This window comes from Malania oleifera, chromosome 3 (assembly GCF_029873635.1).
Source record: "Malania oleifera isolate guangnan ecotype guangnan chromosome 3, ASM2987363v1, whole genome shotgun sequence".
NCBI classification, from domain to species: Eukaryota; Viridiplantae; Streptophyta; class Magnoliopsida; order Santalales; family Ximeniaceae; genus Malania; species Malania oleifera.
Window position 1 is genome coordinate 1,338,553 of NC_080419.1, and position 12,608 is coordinate 1,351,160.

General features: G+C 37.7%; 1 protein-coding gene across 3 annotated transcripts in view; it reads left to right on the forward strand.

Annotated features, from left to right (window-relative positions):
- Positions 1-12,608, forward strand: part of LOC131151683 (calmodulin-binding transcription activator 3-like) — a 57,639-nt gene that overhangs the window by 18,630 nt on the left and 26,401 nt on the right. For all 3 annotated transcript variants that reach the window (XM_058103023.1, XM_058103024.1, XM_058103025.1), the window contains 4 exons: positions 2,268-2,356; positions 3,345-3,390; positions 3,556-3,841; positions 6,368-6,666. In XM_058103023.1, the coding sequence (XP_057959006.1) occupies positions 2,268-2,356; positions 3,345-3,390; positions 3,556-3,841; positions 6,368-6,666 (720 nt within the window). The remainder of the gene's footprint in view (positions 1-2,267; positions 2,357-3,344; positions 3,391-3,555; positions 3,842-6,367; positions 6,667-12,608) is intronic.

Sequence of the window (12,608 nt, forward strand, 5' to 3'; positions counted from 1 at the left end):
CTTCAGGAACTCTCTCCAATGGGAACAAATTGCAGCAACTACCCTTTGTTTCACATCTGGAAGATAGCAGTCCCAACAAAGATCACCCTTCTTGCCTGGGAGGCAACACATGGAAAAAATTTAACCATGGACATCTTGCAGAAAAGGAGGCTGACCATTTACAATAGTGTTCTCTTTGTTGGGCTGATGCAGAAACAATCAACCACATCCTTCTCCCTTGCCCCTGGACAAGAAACCTGTGGAACATGGCTGTCTTTGACCATATATCACTAGGTTACTGCCAGTTCTGTAAGTGGGTGTTTTGGGCTTGGAAAGGCATTAGAACCACCAAGGAAAGGGGAAAGACTTTGAATCTCATTCCTCTTGCCATCTTTTGGTGTACTTGGAAAGAAAGGAATCGGAGAGCCTTCAGAGATTCAATTAATCTGTTTAGATTTGTGAAGAGCAATCGTGCTGGTGTTTCCAGCTGGCACAGTGGGCAATTGTGAATGCTCATGATGCAATTCTTAATTTCGGTGATTGACTGTAAGACAGCAGTCAATACAAAGATCACCTTTCTTGCCTGGGAGGCAACACAAGGGAAAATTTTAACCCTGGACAACTTGCAGAAAAGGAGGCTGACCATTTACAATAGGTGTTTTCTTTGTAGGGCTGCTGCAGAGACGATCAACTAGATCCTTCTTTCCTGCCCCTGGACAAGAAATCTGTGGAACATGGCTGTCTTTTACCAGATATCACTAGGTTACTGCCAATTCTGTGGGTGGGGGTTTGGGCTTGGAAAAGCATTAGAACCACCAAGGAAAAGAGAAAGGCTTTGAATTTCATTCCTCTTGCCATCATTTGGTGTGCTTGGAAAGAAAGGAATTGGAGAGCCTTCAAAGATTCAATTATGCCGGTTTAGAAACGGTGCTGGTGTTTCCAGCTGGCACTCTGGGATATTGTGAATGATCATAATGTAATTCTCGATTTCTGTGACATCCTGCAGAGTGATTGACTGTTTGTACCCTGGGTTGGCATCCCCTTGATGCCCAATTAATAATTGTTCTTTTTTGTCGATCCGAAAAGAAAAAAACATTATTTTTGTCACGATGGTACGGTAATTAAATTTTTTTTAATTAAATAATTATTTTTGAAAGAAAGTGTCAAGAATGCAGAAGAGAAGGAATCACCATTCAATTAACTGGAGGAATCAGCATTCTAGTTGGAAATCTTTTTCACTCTCATTTATGCAAACCAAACATGGGAGTGAGAATTGGCTACATGATTTCTTCTTCACCTTTCAACTTGATTGAGGGCTATCACTTTTATTGAATTAAAATATTTTAAATATTTTTTAACAATCCCAACTCAAATTCTTCTTAGTCTTCTTCTTTCCCCAACATATCAATTCATTCTTCCTAATTAATGTGCCTATTGGATTCCACTCTCCTAACCAATTTTCTTTATTATTATGTTCACTTATCCCTCATTCTTTGAAAATGCATAGTCTTTTTGAGTGTTGCCGATTTTTTCCTCTTTTTTTTTTTTGGGGGGGGGGGGGGGGGGGGGGGGGGGGGAGTGCAAGTGGAGGTGTTGATTGTATGGGGTAGGGAGGTAGGTGACCTAAACTCTTTACAGTGTTTCATGCTCAGAATGTTTGGCAATGAGAATCTCATCCCACAAAATCTTTCCAATTTGGGGCCTGGGCCAATCAATTTTCCTTCCCAAAAGAATTATACATTACCGGTATGTAAGGTTTTGGAAATTATACTTATTATGTTGATTTTATAGATCCTGTAGGACACTGATTTTCTCTTGCTTATTTTGGCTGCTTGTCTAAAATATGGATTCATCTTTCTTAAATCAAACTAATCATCTAAAAATAATTATTTTGCTGCTGAGGTGTTGCTCAGGCCATGCCTTGCCTATGAAGGCGTAGTTGCCTAGGTGCCTTGAGTATTGTAGTCAGTGTTGAACTTGCTTTTTGTTCATAATGGACCTGCAGTTGAAGCTGCTTCTCTATACTTTATGGTGAATTTAGAGGAGTCATCGATTTTTCTTACTGGTGTTAATTTTTTTGGCATTTTTATTAGATTTGCTAGGATTTTTTGCTGAAGTGAAGATTAAAGTAGCTTACTTATTTTTAGCTTGCTTTCCTGTCTTCTGCTGTTGTAGTTAGATTTGCTAGGATTTTTTGCTGAAGTGAAGATTAAAGTAGCTTACTTATTTTTGGCATGCTTTCCTGTCTTCTGCTGTTATAGTTATCAGTTCTTATCTCTTTTATGTAGGCCGGCAGTGTGGATGTTCTTCATTGCTATTATGCCCATGGAGAAGACAATGAGAACTTCCAGCGAAGAAGTTATTGGATGCTTGATGGGTAAGTATCGCCTTTTTTATACACGGACATTTAATACTCAAGAAAATACTGATGATGTTGTTGGAACTGCCTTTAAACTCTCAACATTCTGATAGAAAAATATTGATTTGCATGCTAAATAGTACCTTTAAACAGTCTCTGGAAGAAACAGTTATGACTTATGTTTAGTGGCAGTCGTGTTGCCATTTGGCAATTGTCTAGGTCTTTAATTTGCCACAGAAATGTGGATGATTAACTGTCTGGACTAACCCAAAAATGCATTTCTGCAGTTGTTGTGTATCCTCTTAGGTGGCTCAGTCATGTCCTGTTGTTTGATTTATAAATCAAACAAATTGCCTATTGAAACATGCATATTTTTACTTTGAAATATATAATGTGGCATTGTTGCAATGTTGTATGCACAAATTCAAAAGAATGATGACTCTGGTAGACCCAAACACTTGGTCTATAGAAAGAAATTTGTACTATGAAAGAATGATAACCTTTTTCTTCTCAAGCTCAACCCTAATCAGATCTCTCATTGTCAAGTCTTTTCTCTTTTCTCTTTTCTCTACCTTCTCCTTTTTCCCTCTAATTTTGGATTTATCTTTTGGTAATTTATTTCCAATTAGTTCCTGTAACCTGATGCTATTAGGCAGCAGGTACATAATGCTAGAAAACCCTATGAACTATCTAGCTCTTTCAGTTTGACAGGTTGTAGTTGCATTTTCCCTTCTTTTACTAGCTACAGACTATAGCTGACATGTGCACCCCTGATTTGCACTAAAATTATAGATTTGTTGAACAGAACACAGAATGTGAGGGTTGAAATTAAATAGATACTTAAAGTGCTTCCTGGGCCTTTGCTTGAGCTATGGGCTAGGTCCATCTCTGGTCTTTCCTGGGCATGTTGGTCTCCTTTGCCTGTTTTCTATATTCATTGTCAAGTAATTCCATTTTCATATTTCTGTCTATAAGTTGTTTTTGCATCTGTTTTCCTTGTTTCCAGGCAGTTGGAGCACATTGTTCTTGTGCATTACAGAGAAGTCAAAGAGGTATTTTTTTTGTACTATTCTCTTACCGTAGATCTCATATTTTCATTACATTGGATTATTGATCATCAGGACACAAGACCTGATTTGATTAGAATGGATTGGTTGACAATATTGTGAATTCTGAAGTGGGTGATTAAAGTATAGATTTTGTTGCATGCTTTGTAGGGCTACAAATCTGGTGCCTCTCGCTTGTTAAATGCAGATCCATTAACACATTCTAGGAATGCTCAAGTTAATTCTGCTCTTTGCTTGGCAAATGCAAATTCTCCTGCCCTTCCAGTTCAGACATCCTATGTATCAAGTCCGAATACAGGCGATTGGACTGGGCAGACACGGTCTTCAGAATTTGATGATGGGGATTCCGGGGATGATCCAGGAATCTGTTCTCTTAATCAACCTATCCATGGTTCAACATCTCATAACACTTCTTTGCATGCGCATGATTCTGTAGGTAAAGCTGCTTTGCTATGCTTATGGTGTTCTGTTCCTAGAACATGTTGTATGCACTTTATGATAAATAAATATAATATTTTTATGCATGAATCTTGCATTCAACTGGGCCGTCAGACATACCAATGATCCTTGAAGGTGGATGTAATATTATTACTTCATTACTTCCTATGCTTTAGCATCATACATTTGTCTCAAGTTCTTCATTATTTGTTTCTCTTATAGGCGAATTGCATTTTATTCCTCCCCGCATCAACACTCTCTCTCTAGCTTGAGTATAAAGCCTTTAGTTGACTTTTTCTTAACCTTCCTGGCATTATCCCAGACAATGAATTTGTGCACATGGTAGTAGGCAGAGATCATAATCAAAAGACCAAATGAGCACCAAGGCCATGCCAGCACAGCACCTATAGATGAGTCTTAAAGTCATTGCAGAACCTTGGGGCCTGCTTAGTTGTGGAAACTACTTTTTATTTTCTATTTCCAGTTTTCCAAAAAATTACAAAAATACCATTTTGTTTTTCATTTTTTAACATTTTTATTAAGAACTTGGAAAACAACAAAAAGATGCGTACAAATGTTGAAAACTGGAAAAGAAGGTGGAAGACTTTTATACTAGTGCCATTTTTAACACATCTTTTTGGTCATTGTGGCTTTGGAGATGTATTTTTTGTCTGATGGATGAGCACCACCACATCATAGCCCCCTCCATAAAACCCCCCTGACCCCCAAGACTGAGGTTATTAAAATCAAGATTCTTCATAGGATTGCTGGAAAAGTTAGCAGGATTAGATCATATGATCTGATTGAAGATCATAAGATTCTCTTAACAATATACAATAAATATAAAAATGCATTTATGGTGTTATTTTACATAAATTTAAACATTACAAACCTAAAAAATTGTCTTGTAAATTTTCAAGACTAGGAAATAACAAGTAACTCATATGGTATAGCCCTCCTGTAACAAAGAGATCAAGTATTCAAATTGTTGCATTCCTAATCCAATCAAACTGGATTATAATAAAAAAGGAACAAATGCTTACAGGGAGTGGAAAAAAACAAAATTTAACACATGTGAGGGACATGTGCCACTGATGAGGAGCCTATGGTGCTGATATTCCAGCTGGTAATAGATCAAGGGTTGGGAATTTTATTGGTGGAGGTGGTGCTGTGTCAAGGGAACACTGGCAGACGTGGGCTTTCAGAGGGCGGTTGACTGGGAAAATGTCAGTCAGCACGTTGGGGTTCTCTGGTTATCTGATGGCTAGGGAATTTCAGGCGATGGCTTTTCGGTGGTGTCTGTCTTCAATGGCGATAGAGTTGTTGTGAAATGAAGCCCGGAGAACTTTGAAACTCAGTGGCAGGAGTGTATTTTTTAGAAAAAAATTGCAGAGCAAACTAACAATGCTCAGTGTCTGGGATTTTCCTGTGATTTCCATACTTAGTTGTTGCGGAAATTAAAACTTGTGGAAGTGGTTTAAGGATGATCCTTCCGTGGAGATTGTGGAAGTTAGAATTTGATGGATCAGTTACAGAGGAAGATTGTGAATGTATTGGAGTTTGTTCTGCTAGCAAATTGCCGTAGGACTGTTACAGAAGATCAGAAATAGAAGGAGAAAAAATTAAGGGAGAGAGAGAGAATAAGAGAAGAGAAGAAGAAAGAACAGGGAAGAAGGAAAGAGAGACAGTGATGGATTACAACAGAAATTAGAAGATAGCAGAGAATTAGAGACAGAACAGAGAAGAACTGGATAGGAAGAAAGGAGAGAAGAGGTTGCATGAAGGAGCAAGAGAAAATGATTCTGAAAATATCAAATGATTACTAACTGTTTCATACATCACAAAAAAAGTACTTACACATCTAAAATACAATTGAGACATATATTTACAAAATAATCCCAAGTAAAATGAGAAATTACAAAATAACCCAAAGTACTTAAAATACTCAAAATAACCCTAAATTAACCAACTTCTAAAATAAATGGAATTTTCCCAAACTAAAATAGAAATTCTAGCTACATGTGAACATCTAAAGTTCCCCATTGGTGGTTTTCCATCACTAACCTCCTAAAGACTCTACGTAATTATTTAAAATAACTGCCATGTTGCTTGCGAAATTTCCCTTCCATTTGTTCTTGGAAATATGTTGAAAACCTGGTCCACTAAAGATTGAAAGCATTTAAATCATGAAGGAGTCTAAGAAACTGCACTTTTTCCTTTTCTTATTTTTTTGTTTCTTTTTTCCTGAAACATGCTGTTTTGGTTATTGCTTGCAATAATATCTCCTTTTGTTAGGGCGGATATCTTATCCTCCTTTTTCTCTCCCTTTTTCGTGTTGTTGTATTTTCCTTGCTGATAATTTTTGAAAAATAATATCTCCTTTTACTAGTTACCTCTCCCCCCCACCTCTTTCTGAAACATGCTGTTTTGGTTGATGTAGCTTGCAATTATATCCCCCGCTTTTTTCTTTTTTACTTTTTTTCTTCTTTTTTCTTAAGTAACCAGTTCCCTTGCTGCCTTTCAGGATTTTTCTCGTTATCAACAAACCCTCTTGGTTCAGCATTTGCTGGAGCTAATTTTAGTCATGGAATTAGCTCCCCTCTCTGGGCTCAAGTGCACAGCTCCAACAAAAGTGTACAGAATCCTTTTGATCGAAAATTTTATGTGGAACAGCCTGGTGGAGCTGAATCAATATCCCGTAAGCTGGTAGACGCCCGATTGGATGCTGATTGCAGAGTCCAAGATGATGTTACTACTGGAATTAGGTTGATTCCTACTGATGATATTCAAGCAGCATCAATATCTTCTCAGAGAGCAGACCTGGTTTGCAACAATACTCATCTCTTAAATTTACCTGTTTGATTTGTTGATCTTTTTTAAAAAATAAATTGATCGCTTTTACATAACATTGAGCTTAAAACAAAAGATTTACATGAATGATTTGTTAAAGTGGGTGAGTATGAACTAAAGAAATGCGCAGAATGAAATAAGTGCATTCTGTAGAATTTAGAACTAGCATTATTGCTAGAGAGAGTTAAAATGATTTGGTAATGTGTAATGAAGTCCCTTCATCTAGGCAGTTAAAATGAGAAATATGAGTAGTGTGAGTTGAGGTGGTGAGTAATGTGTCACGGGCTGAATATTTCACACCTTTGTGAAAGGACTGTGCGGTGCTAGCTAAAGCCCTCTTGTTTAACTAGCCACCTTAGTGTTTACCACAATTCACCAATGGAACACTCGTATTGTCATTCAAGCAAATATAAGCGGAAGCAATAAGCAATTTATGAAATCAATGTCACTTATGTAGTAAACATTGAAGCAACGTAATTCATTATCAACACCTCCGTTAATGATGTGAAACCCTCTATCTGCAAGGATGTCTTCAAATTCTCATCTGTCAGGTTGTACTATCTTCAAATTTGCTCTAGTTGACTAACTTCTACTTGGATCTTCGGTTTTGGCATTGAACGGCTTGAGGCAGCTGATGTGAAACACATGATGCACTTTCATCCTAGTCGGAGGGTCAATTCTGTAAGAGGCCTTCCTGACTTTGGCCAAGATGGGGATTGTTCCTTTGTACGACTCATTCACTGTGTGAGTTAACAATGGTTGCTGGCCTGTAACTAGTTCAAAAGGACTTTTGTTGGTTGTTGAACTCTTTTGGGCATTGAATCAGAATTGAGCTACATCAAGTAGTTGCACTCAATTCTTCTGGTTGGCGTTGACGAATTGGAGCAAGTACTCTTATAGTAGCCTATTGAATCTGTTTGGCTATCTGTGGATGATAGCTCGAAGAGATGTCAAGCTGTGAACCGAGGGTTCTGAAAAGTTATGTCCAGAAGTTTCCGGTGAATCTTGATTCTCGGTCATTGACAATATTTTGGGGAACACCCTAATACTTCACAATATTCTTAAAGATTAGTTGTATTGTCTTCTCTACCAAATAGTATTTTGGTGCAGTATAAACGTATCGTACTTCGAAATCCTATCCATAACCACAAATATAGATCTTGCATCTCCCACTCTGGGCAAGTTGTTGATGAAGTTTAGTGAGAGACTTCCCCACGATCTGGATGGTACTGGTAGGGGCTCCAGCAGCCTTGCAATCTTTTTCTGCTCCACCTTGTCTTGTTGGCAGGTGAGATAAGTTTGGGTATGATCAACCACATCATCACGCATGTGCGGCTAATAATACCTCTGCTTCAGTAATGCCAAAGTGCGTTGCAATCTTGGATGTCCGACCCACATGGTATCATGGTACTCTCTCAGCGGTATCTTCTTTAGATCTCCAGCTCGTGGTACAAAGAGCCAACTAACATGGATCATTAGCAATTTGTCTTCCATCCAGAACTGACAGGCTTTCCCCTCTTCTTTCAGCTTCATAAGGTTTTGCATAATTGGATCTTTGGCTACATTTTCCTTGATGCGCTCCGGCATCGTCATGGTAATTGTACTCACTGTCAAGTGTATTACCATCTGTAAGGTTTCCAACTTGGCATTTCTACTCGGTGCATCAACAACTTCGTTCAGGCACCTCGCCTTGTGCTTAAATGAGAAATCAAATTATGTTGAGAATTCTTGCCATTCTTCTTGCTTGGGTGTCAACTTCGGTTGTGTGAAGAAGTGGCTAACACCTGAGTTATCTGTTTTCACCACAAACCTTGACCCAAGTAAGTAATATTGCCACATGCGAAGACAATGTATCATCGCTACTATCTCCTCCTCCTAAGTTGTGTACTTCCGTTACGCTTCACTAAGCTTACGACTCTCGTACGCAACAGGATGTTCCTCTTGTAACAAGACTCCTCCAAGGGCATATTCCGATGCATCTGTTTGTACCTTGAAGGGTTTCATGATATCTAGAATAGCAAGTACCGGATCTCTTATCATGGCATCTTTCAAGTTAGCATAGGCTCCCTGGCACTTCTCTGTCCAGTTTCACCCCTATCCCTTCTTTAGAAGTTCAGTTAAAGGAGTAGTTCTCCTCAAGTACCCCTTTACGAACTTTCTGTAATAGTTGGCAAGACCAAGAAAGGAATGCAACTCCTTCACTGTCATTAGGATCTTCCATTCTTGAATAGCTCTCTGCTTCTCCATATCCATCCTAATATGACCTTGTTCAATCACATGTCGAAGGAAATTGATGCTCCGCTGAGTGAAACAGCACTTCTCCTTCTTCACATACAGATTGTTCTCCTTCATCTTGTTGAACGCCTTCCGTAGATGCTCTTGTTGAACACCTTCCAAAATAGTATCTTTTGTTACAAAACTCTTTTTTGACATTTCTTTGGGCTTTTTAAAATGGTCTAATGGGATTTGTTTTTTGATGTCATTTGGATTGGCAGGCAATATTGATGTAATATATATGTTTTGTTTTTCTTTTTAACTTTAACCTTTTTTTTTTTAAGGATTTATTTCCTTGTGCACTATGTAGACACCCCATTTTTTTTCTAGGGGCCAAATATAACAAAAGATGATATTTTTGTCATTATTATTATTATTATTATTATTACAATGTTTATACAAATACAACAGAGAAAAATACAAAAAAGGGAATACAACATAAAAATACAAAAAAAAGGGAATACAACAGAAAAGTACAAAAAATGGATAATGCAAGAAAAGTGAAATTCAATACAGCAGAACAAGAAATAAATGCAAAAAAAGGGGGGAGACAGGAGTCTTGATTCTCCCAGAACACTGCTGGCACCTACACGCATGCACAAAGAAAATTGGTTAGCTGTAAAGGGGCAGGTGCGAGATTAGTAGTAAATAGGTGGTTAGAGGTTTAATTTTAAATGTTTACAGTCAATGCACCCCAAGCCTATAAATTGAGGCTTTCTGAAGGAGCATGCGAAGGTAACAACAATAGCAGTGGAGAGGAAGAACAATAGATGGTAAGAAGGACCAGCAGAGAGATTCAAGTAACAGCACGTGAGCAGAGCAGAGCAATTCACAGAGGCAGAGAGGTTCATAATCAGAGAGAATCTGATATTCGGAAGCATAAACCGAAAGGGAAGCACAAGAGCATCATATAATGTCAATTGAAAGGGCCATCAACATTCTGTTCAAATACTGAAGGAGTGGAAGACAGCAGGTGGGTTTTTTTTTTTTGACTTATTCTTATATATTCTTTGTTATTTTATCTATATTCATTTAAAAACAGAACGGAAATACTCTGAAATCAATCAGATACGAACAAAGGGTACGGATCTGACCCACTGACCCAGATTCATTAACCCGACCCACGAGATAGAACCCGACCCATTGACTTGTTGACCAACCCCACAGTTTTTTTTTTTTTTGTTTTTTTTTAGAAGCCTAGCCCACTGCTCATTTTTAAAATAAAAAGCCCCAAGCCCAATTTTTAAAGCCACTGTTTTTTTTTTTTAAAAGACCAGTCCAAGCCATTTTTTTTTAAAACCAAGCCCACAATGGGCCAAGCCCATTTTCAAAATAAGCCCACAGCAATCCTCGACCCAAACAACCCCTGAACCAAACAAATCCAACTCATCCTTGGGCTAATCTAGCAAGTTGACTCACTCCGAGTGAACTAGAGCTCAACCCGGTGGGTTAACTCACCCTCGAGTCAACTAGAACCCTACTCGGTGGGTTGACTCGTCCCCCGAGTCACACTGAGCCCAACCCATTGGGTTGACTTAATAAACATAATCCAAACAAGTTCAAAATGGCTCGAATTAACAAATTTTTGTTAAAACTAATAAAAAAGGAGCAATTGAACTTATCTTGATTCTGGAGGTTCAAAGGTCTACTCTCTCCATGTCAATTTAACTTGCAAGACAAAAACCAAAAAATAGGAATGAGAAAGTTGAGAAAGCAAAGGGGGAGAGAGAAAGAGAGCAGAACAGGAAGAGAGAGAAGAAAGAAGAACACAGAAGGGGAAAGAGAAAGAGAAGAATAGAAAGAAGGCTTCGGAGAAATGGAGATAAAGAAAAAGAAAGATTCGCAGAACAGAGAAAGGGAGAGCAGGAGAGAGAGAGAGAGAGAGAGAGAGAGAGAGATAGCGGACCATAGAGAAGGAAGAGGGAGAGAGAGCACGCAAAGGAAGAAAGAGAGAGAGGAGAGAGAAAATGGGCTTTCATATGAAGGTTAGTGGGACACATATCACCTTCGCATGGTGACACTAGGCACAATCTAGTCCAAGCGTTAAAATGGGTGACGTGGCACAATTTGGACCGTCCAAGCTGTGTTTTCTCTAGATGGTTGGATGGCTGCCACGTTAGCAATCCCTATCATTTGCCCTGGGCTACTCAGAAATTGCCACGTGGCATGACGTCACCTTTTGGCAGAAAATTTAAAAATAATATAAATAAAAAATAATAAAGTGGGACATGTGTCACCATATTACAATGACATGTGTCACCATCCGTACAGTGATACATGTCACGATCTCAACCGTTCAAATTGTGTTTTCTCTAGACGGTTGGATTGCTGCCATGTTAGCGATCCCCGTCTTCTGTTTAGAGTCACTTTGGAAATGCCATGTGGTAGGGTGACGTCACGGATACCTACAGTAAATTTAAAAAACCACATGTCACCACTTCGGGATGACACCTGGCCCCCACTTCCTGAACCGATTGACCCGGTTTAGACCGGTTGAACTAGCCCATTTTTCTTGAACCCTTTTTTTTTTTAAATTTAAAATTTTAATTATTTTTATTATTATTTAATTGATTAAATATAATTAAAAAAATCATAAAAATCAGAGAAAAAAAAAGAAAAAAAATGATTTTAAGATCAAGAAAAAGATTTGAGTTATTTTGGCTCATAGTGTAAGGAAAATGGAAAGTAAAAATTGCCAAAAATGAGGAAAAGTCTTTAAAAATCCCAAAAATTTTTAGAAAAATGTTAAAAATTTCAAAAAATTTCTACAAAAATTTTGAAAAATCTGAGGATGTTTTTAAAGATTCTTTTGCTTATAATTTGATGATTTTTGTTTGTTTTTGTGTGTGCGCGTCCCTATGATTTAGAAAAGGGCAATGAGGTATTTTAGACCTCATCTGTATTAGCTCTGTGGGAGGTTTATCTAACAAGATCCACTCGTTTGGAGGTGTTATTAGACATTCCTAAATCGCCCGAGTTTTTTAACCTCTTGTTAATTTTGCTCATTTATGTGTTTATTTATTTATTTACCTCTTTGTTTATTTTAAAAGGAGTTAATTAAAGGCTATTAAATTCAATTTGGGGATAATTCATAATTAATTAGGTACCATTTGTCGAACAGGTGTGTAGGGGTGCTGATGCCTTCCTTTCGCATAACTCAATTCCCGATTCCAACTTTGGTAAAAATAGACCGAGACAATTGATTCTTTGGCCTAGGATTAGTCTAAAGACCAATCAAATGAGTAGCAATCACATGTTCTAACTGCACCTAGGTAAATAATAGGTTAGTGGCGACTCCATCAAAGTTCAATATGATTATACCTCGCCATTTCGGACCGTTCTCCGGGACTTTTTTTATCTCTATATGAAATTTTCTTTTTTTATCAAAAAAAGAAAAGGAAAAAAGAGAGAGACTGTAATACCATGTTGAAGAACTAATTCAAAAAAGAAAGAAAAAAAAAAAAAAAGATTGTAATACCATGTTGAACTAATTCATCCAAATGGTTGAACATGTCAAGTCTCAAGAGCAGTTTGAATATTTCTCTAGCATTAATATTTATTTGATTAGAAAGAATAAAAAATTTTCGAAGTTCCATGCGGTGCTTTGATTGGTAATTGTTGGAAATATAGAAAGAACAAAA